The sequence below is a fragment of the Solea senegalensis genome, linkage group LG15 (assembly GCF_019176455.1).
Source record: "Solea senegalensis isolate Sse05_10M linkage group LG15, IFAPA_SoseM_1, whole genome shotgun sequence".
In the NCBI taxonomy this organism is placed as follows: Eukaryota; Metazoa; Chordata; class Actinopteri; order Pleuronectiformes; family Soleidae; genus Solea; species Solea senegalensis.
The window spans coordinates 11925301-11950448 of NC_058035.1; the positions used below are offsets into that span (position 1 = coordinate 11925301).

Here is a 25148-nt window from a genome sequence, read left to right on the forward strand (position 1 = left end):
AAAGTGAATAAAATGCAATGTTTACTGCAATAGAATATAAGGTAAACTAGTTCATGTCACTTCTCTCTTTTCTACTTTTTAAGTGTATAATAGAGTTACTGGGGGGCAGGTACTTATGATCAATCAATCAATCAATAATCAATCATTCCGTATGACACAGATGACACAGAAAAGAAAAATACAGGTAGTCTTTCTAAAAGAAGAGTGAATCCTTGCATATCAGCTGCTTATATGGCTTTATCCATACTACTATGTTTCCAAAACAAATATATCTGTCATTTCGTTTCAAGGATTGCGCGACAGTAGAGAGCGTTTTAGGACTTTTACCGCGGTTGCTGGGATACAAACTCGAGAGCCCGCCCCATTTTTCAATAAGTACGTTTTGATTGGTCGGTATTCTCCTGCCGTCAAGGCGACACAGCTGCAACAGCGACGTGAAGCTGAAACAGTCACCGGACAACATTTATGTGGACCGGGAAAAGATGGTTGCATTAAAAAAAATAAATTAATCAATATATAATGATGTAACGCATCCAACTCAGATACTTTACACAGAGAGGGTCATGCATGTAAGTCGTCTTCATTTATTTTTTAAACGATCAAGATAGCACTTGCTAGCTTGATCAGGCTGTCAACCAAAGCTAGCGGCTAACGTAAGCAAGTCAAAGCTTAGTTAGCTTAAGCTAACTTGTTTTTGTTGGACCTACACGTTCGAATGAAGGTTGTAAGCTATGCTAATGCAAAGGATACTCTTTTTTTGCCAGCAACACTGGCCAAACGTAACAATTTGTACCAAGGAAGGCAAAGTTAGCTGGTTAGCCAGTTAGCTCATATTGTTATTATTAAATTGTTGTATTATTGTCTGAAGCCTATTGTCAGCATATTGTCTTTACGATACGCACATATGTGTTTGATTGTGCGGAAAATAATGCAATACCTAAAAGAATGAAATGAAAACCGACGCGTCTGTGCACAGCGACCCCCCAAAAAACACCATGAGTGTTGAGCAAACTAAGTACGAAAAACATACATTTAAACAGAACTTTGGATTGGGGTTTATAAATAACATTGTGTGCGCACCATAAATCACTGGGCATATCATAATTTCCGTAGTTTTTCATTATAGATTGTTTATTTCTTTCAATCAGCTTCTTTGACTCCCTCAAGATGGATGAAATTATGGATTCTCAAAGAAGGTAAGCCAGTTGTGCGTGTGCACAAGCCATTTCGAATGATCATTATGTAATAAAAATGTTATATATGTAGTAACCACAGGGAGAACAAAGTAAATAAAATCTTGTATTCAAACCAGGTTTGGAAGTGATTTGAAACACGATTTAAAAAAAAAAGATTTCTACAGGGGTGGCTCAGTCTGAATACCCTCAATTACAAGTCTTGGTGGCCTTGTGAGCTTTTATGTCTTTTATATATTGTGTCTTTTATGCATTCTTTGTGACAGCACTGGTTGTTTTAAAGTGCATTACAAATAAAGTTAAATTGGAAATATGCCTTTGTGTTTACCAAAATAGCTCAACCATTCCCAATTTGATCATTTGCAACAGTGTGGACAGTCTGCCTTAAAGCATCTCATTGGAGAAAATAAAATCTGATTTTCCTACATTCTGAACATAGCCTCTCAAACCCTCCTTTCATTTTATTGTTTCTCTCTTTTCCACTGCAGTGTCATTGGTGAGCTCAAGTCAGAGACGAATGATGTTCCACAAACAAATGTAACGGATGAAAAAGAAGAGCCATTTTGTGGACAACAAAAGTATGACACTACTAATGACATCAGTAAGACATCAGAGAACACACAAGATGAAGTAGCATCTCAGAATTTAATGGACTGTGGGTCTTCAGGACAGCTGGATGCATGTGGCTTCTCTGGCAGTAGATCTAACGTGGCTCATACACAGTGTTCTAATGGACAGAAATCCAAGAGACCCAGTTCACCTGGCCCCCATCCTGTGAAAACAACCTGTGTAGATGTACACTCTACAAATCCCAGACTCACCCTCTGTCTTAGTAATAGTCCCAAAAAGGGTGTTGACACACCCAACGATGTTGAGATGCTGAGTCCGGAGAGTCCCATCTGTAAAACCGTGCTCATCAACAGTAAGGATCATGGTGACAGTGCTTGTGCAGAGGACTCTAGAATAGCAAAGGCTCAGGTAGAAGAATCACAGTCGTTTGTCTACGACTCTGACTCTGGATATTCAGCCAAAGAAAGGACTCATATGGTTTCCATGGGGACTGAGGAAGCAGAGTGCAGTAGCTCATCTAATATAAGGTATCATGGGAATATCTTTACTCACCTTTTTACCACATTCTGTTGTTTGCTACCTCCAGAATGCTCAGTGTGACCTGTAATGATGTACTCGGTTTGTCCTTTGCATTTTTTCCTTAACAGTATTTCATCCACATTGCAAAGCATGGACAAAAGATGGTTTGGGACCCCCATAGATGAGCTGAACAGAATGCCCCAGTGTGCCCCTCCATTATCTCACCTGAAAGCAATGCCTAACCACACTGTCACAGTCAGGGTGAGTCAACTGCCTCATTTTGTGTGTGTGTAAAGGGGGGGATAGTGAAGTCATAAAAGATGGGATTTGAATTTATTTTGAAGAGGCCAACAAGACTCTGCATCTAGTCACTGGGTTAGATCTGTTAAAAAGTAGAAATCTAGCAGATCTGTGGTGTTAAAATAATTGAAAATGAAAGTCTCAATTGTGGGTGTGTGACAGACAAAACTGTTTTAATTAAGGTAAAATAAAATAAAAAAAAATGTGGTGAAGGGAGTGTAAAAACATAGTTTAAATACTAACAGTGTGAATGTTGAAGTGGGAGACAGCACTGGGCAGGGTGAAGTCATCCTCCCTGCTCCCCCCGGGGACTCTTGTCAGTAAAGCTCCAATCAGACTGCTCGTCCCACAGGAGCAGTGTTAGTACTGGTGTGTAGCTACTATTTGATTTAACTGTCAACAGTCATTTTTACCCCTGCTGGACTTGTCCTACCACCTCCTATGTTTAGTTTGGTTTCACAAAGGTTTGTCTTGTAAAAATAAGCTATTAATCCTATTTAGCAATGTCTTGTATTGTACTTTTATGTTCTGCATTGGTAATATCCACCATATTACCATGTTCTAATTTTCACAGGGTTTTTTGTAGAAATAATGTTTTGATAATCCAGGGCAGAACAGGACTGTCAATCGTCACTATAAAATAAAGAACAGTAATCTGAATAGACATTTAGTTTCTGCTCCTATGTTGCTTTTTGTTACAGACAGATCTCCTCAGAGAGGGAGAGGTTCCTGTCCCATACCCTACCAAGTTCAAAGATGCATGGGATGATGTGTCGGTGAAGATGCCCTGCTCTGAGAAGAACCTGTTTCCTATGGAGACTGAGGTAAACGTGCAGTTTCACAACCGTTCTTACAACCATATTAATGCATTACAACAAGGTTAGTTACTTCAGAAACGTTCCAATAAGAGTTATGTGTGAATTGTAATACAGGATGGAGGTGGTGTCCAGAGTCGTTGGGATCTGATCCACACTGCCTTGCAGAGAGGGTTCAAAAGTTCTCTGGATGTGAGGGTAAGACAACTTTGCTTGGCTGCCATGGTCCACTCCAAATACAGCTAAAACAAATTTTCTTCACTAAGATAAACCTTTATCCATTCCATTTGCAGCACTTTTAAATGTACACATGTCATTCCACAAATAGCCACATGGTGACAGTGTTTGCATTAACTACCACCATACACTAAGAGAATACTTTAAATCCTACATATTGTACAATGTCTTTGGGCATAAGTATAGTGTAAATCTGCAACCATACCTTTTTATTTTAGTCAGAATTAGGATTTTCAAAATGACAAAACTGTTTTTATTTGTCCTCTGCAGGATGCAATATTGAGGTACAACACTACACATGCAAAGAAGTGGGACTTCACTGCCCTGAACCTTCTTTGCACAGAGGTACGTTAACTAAAATGTGAGCTTGGACAAAATGCAGAGATTTGTGTGTCACAACTATAAAAGTCAGCCCCCGTAGTAACTTGCAGTGTTTGTTCAACTCAACATAATTAACTATGTCTTCATTGTGTTACCTGATTGAAGGATGAAGGTGGAGTTGTTTTAGTCAGTGTAGTCTGCTCTCCTCTGTTTGGCTATAAGCCCATCAGTGTGCTCCGTCTCTTCCCATTACCTGGAAGTCTCACAGGAGCATCATACAGTTAAGACTGATGAGCACAGAGCATGACGGCAGCAGCTGCTGCAGGTGAAGCAGGGGAATTTTTCTTTATTTCTTGCTTTTTTGCTTTGTTTCTTTCTCCTTTTTTTCTATTTCTCTCTCCCCCGTCTGTCTGTCTCTCTTTCTTTCTCTTAAGTGCTGCCTATCTACTGTGTACATACAGACTATTACCATCCATAGATAGCAAGTCAAATTGAGCATGGAGCATAATTTGGTTTTGTGTGTTTATAAAGTGGTTTATTATCATAAGCTTTGCATGTAAATCGACCTGTTGGTTAAATTCATTAGAAACAAAAGCAATTTTCTAATGGACCACTTACATTCCAGTAGCTTTTGATTTTTCTGAAATATGATGTATGTCCTTCCTCATAAGTGATTACTCAGCTAAATTCAGACTATTAAAAAATTGCCCTCCCCCCTCCATAATTTCTCAGAGTAATGCAGAGAGCTTGGCAGATCAATAGCTGTCCAAGTCTTTTTAAAGCTTAATCGTTTAATTAAAATGACCCATTAAATTCTGCCAGAATGCTTGGCCAGTTACAAAGTTGCTTTTCTACGAATCTATTGCGTCAGCAGCTCTAACTAATCATTAACTTCCCTGAGTACAGTATTTACCCCATTTTTAAAAAATGATTTCTTTGTTGATGCGTTTAGCAAGGTATGGTGGTGCTTGAATATGAACACATTACATTACATGTCATTTAGCAGACGCTTTTATCCAAAGCGACTTACAATGGAACTGAATACAGTCAGCGAGGGGTGGAATCGAACTTGTGACCATTGCGACCATGATGTATATAGCACACGCTACTCTTTTCTGTTATTTCCATCACTATGAGAAATAACTTGACAAATTATTAACAGCTGTCATTCATTGGATGACATACGTCACCCACAGTGATTTGTCTTTCACACACAGATCCATGTTCAGGTGTTCCCTGGTGGTTAGTCCAAATTGATTTGAAAATGATAATCTGGATTGTCCCCCCCGCCCTTTTTTTTTGTTTGGCTTTATCTCCTCATTTGCTTCAGTTTATGGTGAGTTTGAATCCTAGGCCAAGAACACCTAATTAAATCTGGAGCAACATTGGAGAAGCACTGGGGTAACTGTCAAGAGGTGCATTGCCCCTGGATTAGTGATTGACACACGGCTTAATATGTAATAGCCACCGGGGGAGGGACGGTTATTCAAATTAGGGCTTGTCTGTAAATTGTCTTAGTGTTTGTCCCCTGCCAATTGAAACTGTCACTATGACACTTTCAGATAAATGTCTACAGGCTGAGCAGAGCAGGAAAGCTGTCCAGGAATAAAACCACATGATTTTCCTGTAGTACACCAATGTTCACTAGCAAGAAGATGTACTTGGTTCCACTCACTTTAATTAATTTATCCATACATTTTCTACCAATTTATCCACCATAAAACAGTACCAGTACTTAAAAAAGCTTATTCTAAAAGCAGTTTTAAGTAATTATACAGTTTTACAGGTAAAAAAAAAAAAATTGGGTATTATTATCAATGTCTTCCAATAAACCATTCTAAATGTGGCACATTGGACCTTTTATATTGAGCTGCCAGGAAATAAAAGAAGAAACTGAAAAAAAAGAATGGCTGAAGATCAGAATTGAATCTCGTCATCCTTCAACTCATTCTACTCTAGGTATTCATTTGAATGGTATCGTTTGTTAGTGCAGTCAAATCTGTGTTACTGTTGTAGCCGTCCACTGTTGCTGTGGAAAGTGTGTGGGGATCATCTTTCCCCCCTCATCCTGCTGCATCACCAACCACCATCTATTAGTCCCACAGGAGTGTTTTATGATGTCTGCCATCTCATTACTTCTGACAGCTTTTAGTCAGACCTGCTCTGCAGCCATATAAATGCACCCCAACCCAATCACCCACCAAAGATGTTCTGTTGAAAATCAGGCCACCCTGCTACTCTGTCCACAATTGGTCATTTGCATTTGCGCCAGAGGGTCCATTTAATCAGCACAAGCCCCCTCAGCTTACCTTGATAGAATAAGGCAAGTGATTGATGACAGTGACGTTCGAAGCCAATATAGTCATAAGTGATTGCATTGTAAATCTGGGTCTATGATGGAGTAACGGTGTTTATTTTATAGGGGATTGCAGATGGATGCTGAGGTAAGCTAAAGGTTGAAGTATGGCTGTCTCGGCCATGGCTCGCTCACTCGTAGATTGATGGTAGTTTCCTCTGAAACAAGTTCTGTGTAGTGAGTGGCACTGCTGTGATGATTGCGTGGAGATTATTGATACCCGAGGGGTGGGAGATCTCCCAATAACTACAACAAACCTCTGTTGCCTTCACTGACACTGAGGTTTCCTGTCGTATATGAGAGAACCTTCATTAGATATTGGTTGTAGGAATTGGGTTATGACCTCTGACTCACCCATAAATGGATATTGCAACTTTTCATCAAGTAGTATTTCCACCTTATGTATTTCAAGGCTTTTCTCTTTCTTGTTTTATCAAGACAAGAACAAACCCTTAAAGAAATGATTGCAGATAAAATTTATTTCGGGCTTTTCACGTTTCATTTCATGTCGTAGTTGACACAAGTCTGTAAAACACCATGAAAACTGTTGATTATGATGGCATGATAGCCATTGATAAGTGATAATAGTATGTTTATTTTTGTATTTTTATTAAATAGCACTGACTGAGACCAGCAAATATGAATAATAATAAAAAAATACCAAATTGTTGATTGTAAATGTGAAAGATTTATTTATTTAAAGGTCTAGTGTGTAAGAATCAGTACAATATAATGGTGTGACTCATTCAACTCACTCCTCCCTCTCTGAATTCTGTCAGGAAACTATAGTGGCCTTTGATTTCACAGTAAATGTTGGCTTTAAATACACACCCTCTGACTGGTTTGTTTGTCTGGGCCGCTTGTTGAAACGTGGTGATGCAAGGTGGAGGTCTCTGGATGGAAAGCAAGGCCCTTGCCTCAAATACATTTAAATGGCTTATTCTAAGGCTACAAAAAAAACCAAAAAGCAATTGTACAGCGATAGATGTATAAACATACACTCTAAATGTTACACAATAGACCTTTAACCAAACTAGTAATTACCATGAATACCGTTTTTGTGGAATTGACATTTTACTTAACATTTTGGTTGGACAAAATAAATTGAAAGGAGTGGTATTTGAAGCCAGTATGTCACTTCAGCTCATCAATCACTCTCGGTGCTGGCTCTAAGTAAATGCCCGCCTGACTAGGCAGACAATCCCATTTAACAATAGATCTGCCTTTGTTTTATTTCCTCTGTGTGTGTGTCCCCCCCCCTTCTCTCCAGTATCTCGAGCACTGCGAGGTGCAACACCTGTTTGAGGTCATTTTACCTGCTATGGTTGACCTGGCACTCAGTGCTCCTCATCTTTGCACTATGGTAAGTGTAATGCAATGTTTTATTTAAATACTTTATGTACACACTCTTATATTGACAAGACTTGCATGAGTTGTGTGATTGAGAAAAGGATTCACTGCTAATAAGGTACATAGTAGGAAGCATGTGCCTCTCTTTGCTGTACGTGTTGTACAGGATCAGCTCATGACTTACAACTGGTCAATAATGAATGCTCCCCCTTTTCTGGTCCACACCAAGACCTGCTTCATTATAAAAGAGGACTAAATGAGGAGAGGTCAGGCTCATGTCCTGTCAACCAGTGGATGTGTTATGCTTGAGCACCTAACCAGTTCCACGAAGCTAGAACTGGTTGAACGGATGAATTTTAAAATTTCACTCTGTTCCTTTGGACTTCCACGTCAGCCATTCCTCCTCTGAGCTGTATAGTTTGTGACACAAGCTCTAATATCAACCAACTTGAGAGGTCCCCCCTTTTATTCACAGTAAATGGAGCTGATCCATATTTCACATCATTTTTTTGAATGTCAGTGCCATTTGTCTTCATTTTTGTTCCCGCTCATCTGTGCTCATAGCACAGCAAGAGCTCTCAGATTGTTTTTTCTGTAATTCACTTATCTATTTCTGAGTCTAACGTTAATTCAGCTCCCACGACATACGTTAAAGGAAAATCCCTGTAGTTGTTGCTGGAGACAGAATCCACAGGCACATCTTCAAAACACTTAACTTATAGTGAAGGGGTTTTGGTCCAGATTTCACCTCAGATTAATTTTTTGTGGTTGGATAATGAAGCTTTCTGACTCTCTGCTTTGTTTTGCAGAATTAAGCGTGAAGGCTAATGTTTATGTGTATGTTGTTGGCGCTGGTATTGATCTGCTAACTGGGCAGCCTTGGGAGGCTCTTTAGCCCTAATCAGTGAAGATAGATGGGCCTGGTGTGTCTGACTGAACAAACCTGCAGGAGAGCAAGAAAACCAGTACCTTAATTACTACCACCCATTTACCTAATGGAACCCCTCTTGTCTCTCCTGCTTGTTAGATTGCTAAACTAATTATCTACCACCATTAGACCTACAGTATCACACCCACATAACCTTGTATATTTCATCAGCATCTGTCCTGGTGTCTGTCTGACCCCGGCTGCCTCTGATGTTTCTTATTTTCTCTGACACTACGCCTTTATTCTGTTCTGTCTTTTATATGTTTTTTTTGTTATTACAGTCTTATTTATTTTTTTCCCCTCTGTTTTTTTCCAGCCAATCCCCCTGCTGAAGTCAAGGATGAACCATTCCCTCACTCTGTCTCAGGATCAAATAGCCTGTCTTCTGGCCAACGCCTTCTTCTGCACATTCCCCCGACGCAACTCCCGCAAGTCGGAGTACTGTAATTATCCTGAGATCAATTTTTACAGGTAAAATGGCACACCATCCCCTGTGTAGAGCGAGGGAGACACACACACAAAGCACTGATTAGTAGCTCTCTAATTATTTGAGCAATTCTTGTTTGTGTTTTATTCACAAAATTAGATTTACCCCTTAATTCCATTTTTTAAGTCGTTACTATGACACGAGTATGATTGTTTTCAGTTGTGTCAATATTTTTCTCATCCTAAATGACTGTGGAACCTGCTGACCAGTTCTTTTTTCTTAAATTAAAACCTGTTCAGCTTTTCTCCTAATGTGTTCAACAGTAATTGGGCGCGATACACATTCATATTATCTTGCACAATGTGGTCAAATTTTGATTGATTGACTCTACCATTCAGAGAAAAGTAAGCAGATTTCCATAAGGGTGCACTACTGCCTTGAAAACCCCTAACAAATATTTATACTTGCATGGACTGGGATTGGATCTGACCATTTAAAGAGAATCACAGTTTGAGGTGTCTTGTTTGTCGTTTGTAATCGAGAATATTTATACATTTTTCATACTGGACTGTTGGCAGAGAACAACATTGAGCTACATTGTTTCTGGTAGGGGGATTCAGAGTAGGAGTGGTAAATTGAGGTTCTCTGGTTCTGCCCACACGGACCCAGTGGTCTGTTGAGAAACCCTTGAATGGCTAATGGAAACAAATAGCTTTGACCGAGTTCTATAAAGTGTTTATTGGTCTTATGGCGTGCCTCAAAATGTTCTCAGCCTCACCTAGAAAACTTCACAGGAGAAGTAAAGATGAATATAATGTCCTTTACGTGGCCAACCAATGTTCAAGCTTCACTATCCCTTCGAAAAAGAAGGTCACATCTTTATCCTCCGGATACTTATTTACAGCAAGATGACGTCATCATGACTTAAAATAAAAAATGGCAACTACACAAGTGGAATTTTTGTTTGGGAAAGACATGGACGTCAGACAGTGGCAGGTTGGGTAAGTGCGGTGCATGGGGTAAAAAACTCAAGGCCACGTTTGGCTGCTTCTGCCAGTGCCGGCTTCAAAAAAAATGACAACAAACGTTTGAGTTTGTGTGGATTTTATTAATATAAGGCTTTATAGAGTACATTTATGCCCCAAAGTCAGAGTTACGCCGTTTGTTTTTGGATGAGGCAGATAACTATTTGAACTACCTTCTTATATATCTCTTTGGCTTCTCTTGAGGTATGACTTCACTTATGAAAGAGGAAAGTGACTCATGAATGCAGTCTGGACTATGTTTATTAGATCAGTGGCTGTAAGGTACAACAGTTTCTGCTCTTTGTATGCAGACAGCAGCAGAGTGTGAGTGCTTGTTACACTTGGGCTGTCTGTGTTCTGGATTATGTCTTTGATAATGAGGGGTAAACTTGTTGTCTAATTTGAATTTCAGGAGGCCGTGTCCAGTTGAATTTCTTTTTACATTAACATCTTCATGTACTGTCAGTCGACACTGCTGGCAACTATGGTTGATTCGGGATTAGTAACGGCGATATAATGAGATTTTGTTAACAGTACTGTTGTTACTGTTCACAAAGCATAGTTCATATTTCACCTCCACTCAGTTTCCCTCCCTTTCTTTCACAAGACATTGTCTCCCCCTTAGTGATATGTGTAATGACTTCCAGTGTCGGTTTGAAAAATACCTTATTTTGAGATTCCACTGGACAGAACATGAAGGCTAGATTTAGAGCTATATAAAATTGATATTCCCTGCAATTTGCATAGAATCTAAGTGGTATTCAGAGTCTACCATCTGCTCTTCTGTTCTTCCTTCTGAGGGTTGAACGGTATTATTTTGTGAATCCCAGTCATACTGATTATCTGTGATTTGGTCCACGCTCCCTCCTTTAACTCCCACATTTTTATCTGACCCGTAATCGTACTCTTACAATCGGTCATCTGTGTACATGATATCTTCCTCCACGTCAAACCTTAGTGGCAGGCTGAGTGGAGATGCCTCTGTAATAATGTAAGTATTGATTGTATTTGCAGGCCTGTCTGTTTCAGAGCCATGCCAGCACTTGGTTGCAGGGACTTGGACCCACCTTAGCTATCAGCATGTCTGCCTACAGCAAAATGTAGAAAGCAAGAGAAGGGGGAAAAAGAAATCTTGGCATTTGTGAGAAGATGAGACAAGACAACAGTCCAGTCTAAAATGTGCCCAGGATCATTATTGCACCCCTGCCTCCCCCCTTAATTGAGGGAGTGTCCGTCACTTTGCTTATTGGTTACAGTAGCGGTCTGTCTTGGACGAGGAAAGCAGCAAGCAATTTGCTGATTGCTGTTTTGGCAGAACTGTCAAGGTTTGTCCTCCGTTAAGTGATGAATAGATTTAAGGGGGAGGAAAAGGCAGAAGACTCATCTCTTCAGCTTGTGTGCGTCTCTCCTTGAGAGTGAAATGACATTGGAAAGCCATTGGACAAATTTAGTCCGCAATGAAAGCTCATTATTAAGAAACAAATGCTCTTTTTTTTGTTTGGACATTGAGTGACCAGTCCTGTGATGGCATATCTAATTTAGAAGATAATAACTTCAATTGAACAGTGAAACTGTCGGAAAACTTTTCCCCTGGTGGACTTTCAGTAGATGAAGTTATAGTGAATAAGAAGAACCAATAATTAATGTGACTGCGCTTGGAAAAATAAATAATGGTGCAGTGTTTGGTAACTTAATCCGTCTTAATTAGTTGCACTTCTGTCAAGTGTGATTTCAGGCGACACTGGAAATCTCCCATATTTGACATGTCGGTAATTGTCTTTCATAAATCAGATTTTCCTTCACTTCAAGGCTTTTAGTGCATTGCTTTTTTCCATTACGTTTATCCCCCCTTGTTTTATTTTCTTACCGGTCTAGGCAAAAAAAGCTGTAGGATGGGAAGACGGATGCTGACCTGTGATTAGTCATTAGCTTAGGTTGCTATTAATGGAAAGAGTACCAGTATGAGGCGATTTAAGCTGTCCATCTAATGCTCTCTCCATCTCTCTCTCTTCCCCCCTCCCACCATCCTAGATTTTACGGTAAAGTTGAGGTGCTGAATCAGAGCCACGGGCAGTACCATTGTATGGAGAATGGAGATAGATATAGGAGACGCTGTGGCACTTTGAAAGCTTGACCTAACTCGTCACATGCCATAGCATGGTTGTGCAATGAGCTATAGATAATGACCCTGAGTGAAACATGAGTGCTGCTGCAGTGAAACAAATTATGTCTGAAGCAAAAGATGTTTTCTTTTCTTTCACATGTTAACATTTTCGTTCACGTGGCACTGTAAGCATCATAATATAAACATACATCTTACAAAATTGTGTTTCATGTTTTCTTTTGCTTCCTGTTTTAGGTTATTTGAAGGTTCATCTCCGAGAAAAATTGAGAAATTGAAAACGCTGCTGTCTTACTTCAGGAGAGTTACACAGAGCAGTAAGTAATTAAAAACTACATTGCAGCAATTGCTAATATTTCTTCGTTGATTATGATTCTTGATTATGTGCTTCTTTAATTTTTAAGGGCCAAAGGGTCTTGTTACATTCACAAGACAAACATTGAACAATCCACCAAACTGGGAAAGGTAATATTCTTCTCCTCTGCTACATTCTGAATATAATAGCTCAATTAATGGCTGAGTTAAAACAATTGGTGTACAAAGTAAACACACAGTAATTTAAACACGTTAAAGCCAAATATTATATGATGCTATGTATGTATGCAGCTGCAAGTATTCACATCACATTTGAAAACAAACCCCTTCCAATTTGAAAAAATATGAATTTCAATGTGGTGAATGTATCTAAGGAGACTGAATGATCTCTGGCTGTAATAAATATTTCTTCACTTAAGTGAGATATATTCTTACTGAATAATATGTGTAATTAGTTTCTTGATTCCTTTGTGTTCATTCATAACAGCAATTTCTAAACTAAAAAAGTAAATTCACTGGAACCTCATGTAGGAGAGAGAGCAATTTTTTTTTACCCTCTTAAATTTTTTTATTACTGTAGAGTTCACACTCTGCTGAATATCCTGTTTTTGAACGTGTGTGCAGGGGAGATCTTTCTCCAAAAACCTGTTACTTGGCAGCAATAACTGAAAGCTTTACACTCTGTTTTTGTTAAGCTGTCAGACTCAGCTGACACGACTACATATCACTTGTGAGGGGACGATTGAAGATAATGGATACGGGATGTTGCAGGTACGTATTATTTTACTATTGTTCAAATGCCAAATTGGAACTAGTGTTTCAAACTAACGTTGTAAAAATCAGCATGTGTCAGGTCCCCTGCAATCACTGTAAAAGCCTTTTTTCACTGAGGTGCCACCAACTAATTAGCCAGCATGTTGGCTTTTAAAAGTGTCACATTTGTTGCGTCATTGCCTTTTTGCATTTTGACTTTGTGGTAAAACCTGATAAAAAAATCGGACGTTCACTATTTCTTCTCTCTGGCTTTCAAAAGTAAATACTCTGAATGTATTCACTCCATCTCCTAAGCACCATCTACCCCTCAATGTTGTGGGGTAGATTGGGCTTTTTTCCTGGTTGACAGCTGGGGTATACACTTGAGTTGCTGAGAGAGGAAAGGGTGGAGGACAGGACTCTGGGGTTGGGGGAAGGGGAAGGAGGTGCTTGGAGGAAAAAGATGGAAGAGGGTGAGCCGTATCTCTCTGCGGCAACCCAGTGGGCCAGGAGTCCTGCAGGCAGATTGATGGCTACCTCACCAGGCTGGGCACTGTCAAAGTGCTGAGTTTCAATAGGGAGCAGAGCAAGCTGTCATTCTGTCAGGAGGGTGAGAGTGAAGGGTGAAGGGGGTGAGATTAGGGGTGAGGCAGTGGCGAAGGCGTGGAGTCGAGGGACTAGTTTGAAAAACATACACATGCACATACAAACACGTTTACTGTCACACAGACTGACGTAGCTGTGGGCCAGTGAGCTGAACCCTCACTTCTGACAGGCGGTTTAAATAGCAGCTTTTGTAACTAAATGGACTCTCCTCTGATCCGTGCCACAAAACAGGGCGTGCACTTGCATAACAAAAAGATTTCCTGTATTGAAAACCAGAGACAGTAAAAAGTGGAAGTAGTCTTCCCCCCCCTTGCTGGAGGAAGCCAACAAGGAAGTAAAATGTCAGTAAATGGTCTAATGGTGTCAAAGATTCTCCTGCCTCATCCCTAGTATAACTTTTGGTTAATATCCAGGTGCGCTTATATGAGAACGCAGCAGCAGGAACTCCAGAGGATCCTCACTGAGGGAATGGATGCTGATGAATGGATGGTCTGAATCCTCTGGAGATTCTCCTGCTGTTGTGAACGTGTCTCGTCATCGTGTCCCGCTGTGTTTGTCATCCTGTATGTGAAGAGCAAACACTGATAGGGATATTATATTTATACCCCTCACCAAGTATGCTTTATGGAGCGCTTTTTATTCCACAGCTAGATTACTGTGATCCCAGGATGTAAGGCTTTAAAACGTAACTCTCAAGACATAAGAATGACAAATGCTTGTTTCAGAAGAAAGTTTGTGTCACTTGTGTCTCTGGATAACAATGAATATTGAGCCCCCTTAGGGAATGCCATTTATTTATTAACCATCACTTCAACAAGTGGGAAATGGATCTGTTTTAAATGACAATAGTCAGCGATAGATAATAGGGAGGCGCTATCAGTGTCATTTTGTTAAATCCCGGGAGTGGCAGCAGCTAAACTTCAGGACAAAAGGCAATATTTAACATCGGTTTATCCAAATGTACTTTGTTGTGAATTAATGGTAAAGCCAATTAAATTGTGACTTATTTATGCTGAGTCAATTAAACTGGTCTCATTTTATTTGACTGATAATGAAAGCTGGGAGGGATGGTACCATTGTGGATAACACCTCCGCATATTACTATTATTTTTTGTTTCCATAGGTGGACTTTGCAAATAGGTTTGTAGGTGGAGGTGTAACAGGACATGGACTTGTCCAGGAAGAAATCAGGTTCCTCATCAACTCTGAACTCATTGTCTCTCGTCTCTTTACCGAAGCTTTGGAACATAATGAATGCCTCATCATCACAGGTACGTAGTCGCTCTCTCACAATCTGCATTGTACCACAGCCAGACTTTAGTTGACATACAGTAAATAACCACTACAACAAGTCAAGTTTAATAAAACGATCATTTTTACAAACATATTCTGCATGTGGATATACAGAATCTGTAAGTGAGGGACAAGAATGAAAATGCATTTACAAGAGACAGACACACAGAGTTGACTGTCCTCAAGTACTGTTGCTGGACTGTTACACTTATGTGTGTTTTTCATGCTCTGGGCTTTAGCATACACTATGTAAATTATAACAGGACACTGAAAATTTAATTTTAGTAGGTTTACATCGATATGGAAAGAACAATGCCGGAGCTACCCCTTTAATGTGTAGTGCACTGGGCTGTAATTGGATCGATACACTAACAAAATATTTGGTGAGAGACTCTTTGCAGTTGACATAATATGGTCTTCACTGAGTCAAACGCTGCTCAGGCTGAGATCGGGTGATTGACTTGAGCTTGTTCAACCTCTTCACCTTGGAAAGCTGGTGTTATTTGCTGTATGGTTCACAGCTGAATGATAACATGTCCTGTGATGATCTGGTTGAGTCTGACGTGACGGCCTGCTCATTTATGCCTCTGCATTCATCTGTTGGTTATGTCGGCAGTCGAGTCATCAATAAATGTCATTGTGCTAGCCATACACCCACAAGCTGTAAGAGAACCACCTCCATGTTTGACGGATGAGCTTAAGGCTTGAGGTCATGAGCTGGTCCCTTATTTTTTTCTCCATATATTTATCTTTCCATTATTTTATTGATGGTTAATTGTGGATTAATCAGACGATACAACTTTGTTTATTCATGTTTATTAACAGTACAGTTAGCAGTAGCACCTACTTCTTGGAGAGCATTCTTCCTTTGCACTGCAGTAAAAATGGGGTTTTCTTCACCACGCAAATTATTTTCTACACATCGACAAAGCCCTCTCTGAAGTCTTCCAGATGAGTTGCTTGTTTGTCAACTGACTTTTTTTATGTTATGTTTTGTGTTAAATCATCAAAATGAAACATGAAACTTGGTACTTTAATGAAGCATCTATGATTCAATTTGATGTGTTTGAAAAAACAAAACAATGTACCGTAATTAGTAATATGTATGAGCTTGATTAATGGTTGGCTCCCCTGTTCAGACTATAAGTCGTTCACTTGGAGAATATGCTTCATCAGCGACTACAGCCATGTCTATTCTTGCAATATGGGCTTTATCAGGACCGGTTATTTATAGATGTTCACCCAGTTAAGACTTTTCATAGCATGGTGTCCACAAGATGCGGAGAGAATGTAGGGATTGTCCAGCAGACAGCCAGTGGCAGTTTTCCTCTGCCCTGGTATATCATTTGATGGTGTTGTTGATGTATACTTACAGAGTAGCACTGCATTTCCTTCATATAGTAAGTCTGAGCGAGGGTGTATCTATAGCTGTAGTCATATTGTGCCATTATGAATGTGCAAATATTGTATGATTTCAAGTGCAAAGTGAACACTGTTGTCAGCTATATGGAGCCCTTAGGTCTAGATATATGGTGCTACTCTGGTGTGAATCCTCTGAATGTGATACTGTTATGTCAAGTAGTGTATTAGACCTTCATACTGCTTGGCATTTGGTAGTTTTTCTTTTTCCTATACGAACCTCAGACAATCTATGGAACATGCAGTAAAGCTTTTTTTTATGTCTGAGTTATTCTCTGTCGTTTACTGAGACCTGTGTGTTTATTGGGCTCCGTTCATTTTTCCCCCCCTGTCCTTCCATTTGGTTCGAAGGTAAATCCATTGCATTGATTCACTTAGGACTGCCCAGTTATCCTTCATTTCTCCCCAGCAGAATTGCTCTATTTTTCAACCTCCAACTCACTCTGCCTCAGTCAGCCTGTCTAAGTTATCTGCCCTCTCAGTTGCCCTCCTCTTCCTCCTCCTCCTCCTCATCATCCTCTGACCATCTTGCCATTTTCCCCTCTCTCAGCTATACCTCACTCACTGCTAATAAAAAAATATACTGAGAATAAGATCATGGCGGCATGTGTGTAATATGTTTATTTAAATTAACACACTATATGTCATTGCCAAATATTTAATTTTATATACTTAAAATGCAACAAAATTAGCTGTTGGGCTGGCCAGTTACCCAGTAACACTTGCTTGTCTGCCAGTCAGAGCTTCTCATGTTGTCAGTGGTTGTTGATTTTATCTATTTTATTCCCCAATGAAGTCTGGACTTTGTCCTCGATATATCTGTCATACTTGTTCTCTTGTAGCCCAGTGTCGATCTTATATAAGATCTTGGTTCTTGATGTGGAAGTTTCTGAAATAGAAATCAAATATCAATGTTTTTTACCCTAAAGTCCAAAAAAAGTCTGACCTAAATAAAGCCATACTGACAAACAAAACATTAAGAGTAAAGGAATGTGGAGTGATGGGGTAAAATCTATACTTTTTTTTGTACTTATCGTCTTATTGTGAAGAGTAGAGTAGTGAAATGAAAAGTCAGTGTGGTGCGAGAGCCTCTGACCCACACTGGTAATACCTGTAAAAAAAAACAAAACAACCTCTGTCTCCTGTAGTATGTTTTCTCTCTCGGTAAGGCAAGTGTGATCCGTTTTGTGTGGCGCCGTGTTGTCTTCCTGGAAATCCCCGTCTCTTGCAAGTCACCTTCAGTGGTTAGTCACCTCCTCCCTGCCTCCCATAATTCTGCCTCCCTCCCTCTTACCCTCTTCCTCCCATCCACTTAACTTTATTACATTTTGGACAGAAAGGAATTTATAGCCCAACTAAGGTCATTGCTCCACTAATGGAATGGTCCACTTACGCCATAGATTCATTAAAGCCTTCTGAAAATTCTTTGCACGCAATCCGCATTTCCTCTTGGAGTCCAGACTCTATATCCATCTCTCTCTTCCATCTTTGTTTCGTCTTCTATCTACTTACTATTTCCTTTCTGTAAAGAGGTTTCTTCACATATGCCTTCTTGTTTATCTTGAACATCACATCAGTTTGGGTCCATGAGTTTTTTTTCAAATCGGAGAGTAGTGATCTACATTGTTAATCTAGTGATGGAGGCCCTTGCAAGGATGTTGTCCTGGGCGTTTGCCTGACTTAAAGAGGATCAAGGTGCTAGAGGATGAGAAAACATCTGTTAATGGAGTGAGGGCGTATCCCGTTGCTTGACGTTAGGATTTGTCAGTGCTGTAGAGAGAACTGTGTATGATTAGCTGGAATTGAATGTCTCATGATGATTCAGGTGCTCTTTTTGTCCACTTTGCCAAGGCTTTATGCAAAAAACTAAATCTTTGCCCAGTTAAGCTGCCGTTATTGGTTTATGTCCTATTTTCAGAATGATTATCGATAAGTATTTTTTGACATTAAAAAGGTTTTTCTGTCTGCTTAAAAAAATCAAATTTGTGTTACGGCAGCAGCTCTGGCCCGACTGCAAACGCAATTAAGTGAATTACAAGGAAGTAGAAGTATTCCATCTATGCTTTTAAAAAAGATGATTTTAAGAATAACTGCATGACATTTGATTACGGCTGAGTGTTTCTGTATTTATTGTGAATTTAGTTCACAATTTTTTTTCTGCCAGTGCATACAGTGAAACCAATCAAATATTAACTCCTGCTCCTCATTCAAGTGCTGTGTAACCACCACCGCCACCTCCTACCTAATGCATAATGTATGGAGCCTTCTAATTTTCGGAATTGAGCTGGTGTATTCATAATGACAAATGATGAAACCTTGCTGAGCTCTACCTGTGAGCACATACCAGATGGGTAGTTAGTTGTTAGAAAAGCAAACAACAAGTTCTAAAAATACTAGTCTCTTGAAAACAGAGGTAGGTCAAGGTTAACTTCCTCTGTGTCTAACCATTTCTTTTATTATAGCTGAAAGCTTTTCATTTCAAACCCCAAAGCGGATTACTTATTAAATCAATGCTGTTTGTTTATGGCAATCCACTGCAAGCTGATACTGTGTGCTCACATGTGGAGCATAGAAAGCCCTAAATTAGATTTAAAAAAAATAAAAATAAAATTAGGCGCTGAAACAGATTTCGGCCCACTGTGTCCACTGACCGGCTGAATACTGAATAATACTCCGAAGACTCTCATTTAAAAACCAAAGGTGATGGAGATTTCTCTGGTGCAGTCTGGACTTTTTTAATTTTAGATTCAATTTACCTTTTTAATCTTTTCTTTTTTCTTTCGTTTTGATGTCAGCTGGTTGTATATCACTGTTTTAAACATGTTATTTGTACTTTGTATTATATTCTGTCCTCTTTTACCTTAATCCTTAGGTAAAACTCCTGTTGGTTTTTATGTGCTACAATTAAGTATCATTTTTGTTGTCTTCTCCACAGGCACTGAACAGTACAGTAAATATTCTGGGTATGCGGAGAGTTACAAATGGAAGGACAACCACAAGGATGAAACTCCCAGGTATTTTTCTTCCTCTCACACACGTGGTCATTGTCAGGATATTGTTCTTACCCCAAAACCTTTGAAGTCAGAAAGAATTGCGCGTGAATGGTTGGACGATCTTGAAAAAAAATCACAGACTGTCCCATTTCTCTTGTTTCCAGGGACGAGTGGCAGAGACGGTGCACAGAGATTGTGGCCATTGACGCTCTTAAATACAGGCATTTCTTAGAGCAGTTTCTCCCCGAGAAGATGACCAGAGAGCTCAACAAGGTGAGGGAGAGATGATATGAATCAGACCGCTGATACAGAGTGTTCTACATTTTCCAAACAACAATGTAAATACGTCACTGTCAGTAGTTGACCGATGGGATCCTGTTGAAATGACAGATAATTACATCGCTTTGAATAAAAGCTCATTTTATTGAACTTTGATAAAATGTCAGGGAGCAACTGTTAAGATATAATTAAAGGCTCTGTGATCTGTAACACTATTGAATTTAGCTTAGGGCTACTAACATATTATTGGACCACATTATACAACACCTTTTCGTGGTAGCCTGGATTAGGTAAAATGTTATGCAGTATTGTGTTGCTCATGATTCTGATGCTTACAGCATGACATTGTTGCATGTGCAGCAAAAACAACATCAACTCAGTCTTTATTTTTATTCAAATGAATTGATATTGTTTAATCTTAGCAGCAGCTCGTGTGCAGCCTTTTATTTGAATGCACAATTACATTATTTTAAATGGATAATCACCTCTAAACCAGAATGACGCCAATGCTGGGTAATGAAAACAATCTTAACTTTTTGAAATGGTGGGAGTATGTTTTTCGATACTTTGTCAAACTGGTCTGAAAAAAGCTGCAAGCCTGTCATCGCACAGACGAAGCTCCTTAATTTGTTGGCGACACGCAGACGACACTAGACACTGGAAGAACGTTTTGACTGATTTAACGAATGCACGACCCCAAAAAACACCTTATTTATCTTGCATATTTAGATGCTATATGTAATGGGTCTTATCAGAAAAAACATTTTAAATGTTTCTTTTTTTTTTTTTTTCCTTTTTCTTACCCACATTTACTTCTCCTTCTACCCTGTGCATTCATTCTAGGCTTACTGCGGATTTTCCAGAAATAACGCCAACAGCAAGCACCTTTCTGCTGTGGCCACAGGCAACTGGGGCTGTGGAGCTTTTGGTGGAGATACGCGACTAAAAGGTATCTTTTACAGTACATCCCCATAGTGTGAAAAGAGGAGAGCCTGTGTGGAGAAACAAAAAAACCCTGAAATGTTAGAGTGCATTGCAGATGTGATCTTCCACAGTCATAGAACCTCCCTGCTGAAGGCCAGTCAGCTTTTTCATGCAGCTTGGAGTAAATGGCTCAGTCACAGTCTTCCTCAAGCCCTTGGTCAATTAGTAGCTCTTCCTGGGTGCCACTCAACCGTCCCTTCCCTCCCTTTATTGATCACCCATCACACGTTTATGTTTTCCATTAAAAGGGCGATTGATTACCGGGAAGGGACCCCATAAATCCAGGCTGATGCGGGTCCCTGCAGGATTACACAGCATCACTCTTCATAAGCAGGGCCCTACTTACTGTCCCCTTGAGTAAAACATGCTGCAAATTTTTTGCCACTTACATTTCCAGTTAACTTTGATTTAGTTTATCCTCATACATCAAGGAGTATCTGCTATGTGTGCACTACCTGGATCCTGGGACGCCTGGGAGAAACACATCTCCACACACTGTATTGTACGGAGACCCCAAAGTCCCAGAAGGTGTGATTTTATTATCTTGTGCACACACTTACAAGATTATTTACTTTACATTCACATGTGTCTATAAGGATACTCACAGCTACCATACAATTAAAACAATTCAGCTGAATTTGATGGAAGTTTTATTTTTACTTCGGAAAATATTGTTGCTCAAGCTCGTAGGCACTGAATGTCATAAGCAGGATTCAGACACCTTGTGTGCACAAGATAAATAAAATATCACTTTCTGGGACACCTTTAAAAACTGTTCCATTGTTCTCTCCAGTAAAATAAGTAATGTAATGGTTTAAAGTAGTAAAATCTATAACATGATAATATAAAATGTACCTAAATTTAAGTTTCTTAATTAACAAATGTGAGTTTTAAGCTTAAAAAGATCATTCTTTTTTTTTACACATGTACAAAAATATAATTACGTTTTATTAAAAATAAAATAATTATCATAATGGTGAAAAGATTTGTTTCGAGATTACACTCTGGTATTTCTGTGTGTACATTTTTATAGGACTGAAGGTGTTAATTTGCCCTCCAACAACATTTGAATAGATCCATTGGACTTGACAAAGTCCCCGTGGATGATATTAGCTTCCAGGAGCCTCCGCCCATCAGCCTCGGAATTAGCATTGCTGGTATTTTTAGAAGGCGATGGCTGTATTTTACATTAAAGACTTGGGGCTGACTTGCGACGTGGTCGTTATAAGACTAAGCTGTTATGTCGTCGTAAAGATTACAGAGCTTTTGCAAATGATTTGTTTCGGGCGTTCATTAATCTGAAATCAATATCCATTCTGTTAAATATTTAAAAGTCTTAAGACTCGATTCCCAAGAGCTAAAAGATTGAGTGTATTTGATGAGGTTATGCTACCAGTGGTGGATTATTTACTCTTCTGATACAAATTGCCTGTGTCACTCATGTTTCTTTCTGCCAGAAGCTGCATCTTATCTGGGTTATTGACCAATCAGTTAGTTGTCAGTCAGTGTTCAATTACATATTTATGATTTCCCAATGATGCAAATACACTATTGTTGTTGCCTGAATATCCTTGTAGCCTTTTGTTTCTCTCTTTCCCCCCCAGCACTGATTCAGTTGATGGCTGCATCAGAGGCAGGGAGAGATGTGGCTTATTTCACATTTGGAGATGCCCAACTTATGAGAGACGTCCATGAAATGCACACTTTCCTCACCAAGAGACAGGTCACAGTTGGTAAGACTCGAGTTTTTAAATTTCTGGGCGACATTTCTCAGGTCATACTTTCCTTGTTTTGCATTTCTGCATGCATGTACAGTACATGGTTCCAGCTCCATATTAAGTTAAGGAACGTCTGTCTATCTCTCGCTGAACGAGCTGCTTTCCCTCCGTCTCACATGGAGGAATAACTGGAGACAGCCACACAGTTGGTTTGTATGGCCCACTTGAAATATAATCATGCACAATCACGTAGAGTCATGTACCAACCAACGCAGATGTCATGTGTACCCTAACGGACCTGGAAAGTAGGACCCGGACCTAGTGTAGATGACATAATAAACAGGAATGGTGGTGTTGAGATTGTGGGGCCTCTTTTGACGAGTACAGCACATGGAGGTCCCAGGTTGTCCTTGTTGGCGTCATAACGGGGACGGTACTCATCAATAACAAACCGCTGTGCATCTGTATGTTAAGTTATTCCACCTTATGGGCCGTGTCTCCTCCTCAATCCATCCATTCAGCCCGAGCGGCAGTGTGGATTATGCCTGAACTGACCCCAGCCTCCCCCGCCTCCCCTCCCCCGTCTTTTCATTTTTCTTTCGCTGACATTTATTGAAGCCTTTCAGAGAAATTCCCCTCTAGCCATCCATTTCCTAAAGTGGAACTACAGAGAAAAAGCTCACGGCTTGTGTGTGTGTTTGTGTGTGCTTGATTTATAAACGAACTCGAACACACTTTGGTTTGTTTTTGTGTGTTTTCCTTCCTTCATTTTCCCCCTCTGACACTCTTTGTTTGACTGCTTGTATCTCTGCAGTTTATGGTTAATGTTATTTGTAGAAGTAAAGTATCGATTAGATTGTTAAACCACTCACTGTACACCTATTTGTTGGTTTCTGTCTACGTCTCTCAAATGCTGTATTACCTTCCGTCACGTTTCTTCCTTCTCCCCTTGTCTTTTTCAGGACGGTTATACAGGCTTTTGAACCAGTACTCGAGTGTGGTGTGTAAGAACTGCCGCACAACTCGACCCGATGTCAGCCTCTACAGTTTTATCTGCGAGAAGGTCTCTTCCACCGTGTCAGCCGACGCCTCGTACTCTGCCAAGAACTCTGGGATGTCGCCTGAAACATCGGACTTTCACTAACACGGGGGAAAGGTGCACCTTAACATCCTCTCACCTGTCTTTCTGCGTAATAGAGACTCCACGTTCAAAGACCTCAATGTGCTCTCAGTCTTGTGCTTACAGTCACTTTTTCCTGTCTCTCTTACACACATACACTCCCTTTAAGGTTGTGTGTCTCACACACAACCTATAAAAACACACTTTTGCCTTTCTCACTGATGGTGTCAAGGGAGCCTCGTATTGCGCCACTCGACGTGGTGAGCCGTATCAGAGACTTATAGCAATAGTAAATCCTGGTTGCTGTTAGGCCTTTCTTTAGGCTCAATGTGACGTGGAATTTTTATGTTTTTAAATACTTACTATAAATATGGCCAAATAGTCATCTCATATGCATGTTTGTGGACACGTTTCACCAGTGGTAATCCAGGAGATGATAATCTTTCCTGGTTATCGCGCCTTGTATTGTGTTTGCTACATTATCTTGGTTGAATTGTCTTATTAATAGGGGGTTTTACCGTACCCAGACTGTGGTGAGGTTCTTGAATACACGAGAGATGAAGAGATGCCATACTGTAGTCTATGCATGAGTAACATTTATTTATCAAATATTCTATAAATATATGCTGCTCTTTTATATCCTCTAAGGATGTCAAAGGTCAACACACAGTGCGGTCCTTAAGGTTTATACTGATTCAAACGAAAATAATCACTGATAGGAGAATTATCTCAGAGGGTTGTTGTTGTCATTGGTCGTAACTAAATTATTTTCTCATAGTTTTTACACTCATTGTGAAGCATAGTATTGATACTGCATTAAAAATAAAGGGGAAGCAGATAAAGACTGGATTTCACACAAAGTATTATTTTTGTTAGTTTAACCTGTATACTTGGAAAGATTATTATTATTATTATTAGTAGTAGTAGTAGTAGTAGTATATTATGATTATTATTATTTCCTGACTGACAATGGGTTCTGTTTGATGGATTTATATAGAGATTAAAGGCTGTAAATGTGTAACTTGGTACTGTACTTTAGGTTTTCATTTAGGTTGTACAATTTTTATTGTTTCTTAATTAAAATATGTACTGTCTAAATAGTATTTCTCAGCTCAAATGAGTGGTTTAATGATTTACAACCAAAGGAACGGAGACAAGCTTTTTATAGCTTACAGCTCCAACATTTTACTGTTCACTATTCAGCATTGTTCTCCCTATACTGTACTTTCCTTACATATGGATTTTATTGCAGGACTGGTGCCTTCAACATAGAGAATTCCTTTTTTTCTTTTTTTAAAATGACATACAATATCGCTGTAACCGCGCGTAGGCACCACCAATTCCTCGCTTAATGAAATCATACATTATTTAATCCTTGGAAATGTGATTGATTTTTCTGACAGCACGTGGACCAAGGACTGTCCGGAAAATTTAATTCCACCCCCAAACATGCTTTATTTGATGAATTAGTCTTCCTAAATAGCCTCATGACGTGGACTTCCATG

The 25148-nt window shown here is 39.6% G+C and overlaps 1 protein-coding gene across 1 annotated transcript; it reads left to right on the plus strand.

The window, feature by feature from the left end:
• The first annotated feature begins 206 nt into the window (after nt 1-206).
• On the plus strand, nt 207-24746 carry parga (poly (ADP-ribose) glycohydrolase a). The gene is made up of 18 exons (XM_044046679.1): nt 207-569; nt 1149-1196; nt 1682-2290; nt 2411-2543; nt 3284-3406; nt 3515-3595; nt 3905-3979; nt 7582-7674; nt 8906-9060; nt 12401-12480; nt 12568-12628; nt 13174-13249; nt 14961-15108; nt 19485-19563; nt 19707-19815; nt 20665-20770; nt 22410-22538; nt 23486-24746. Exons 2-18 carry the CDS (start codon nt 1168-1170, stop codon nt 23665-23667), a joined length of 2268 nt encoding a protein of 755 aa, XP_043902614.1. The 5' UTR covers nt 207-569; nt 1149-1167; the 3' UTR covers nt 23668-24746.
• Nucleotides 24747-25148: the final 402 nt, after the last annotated feature.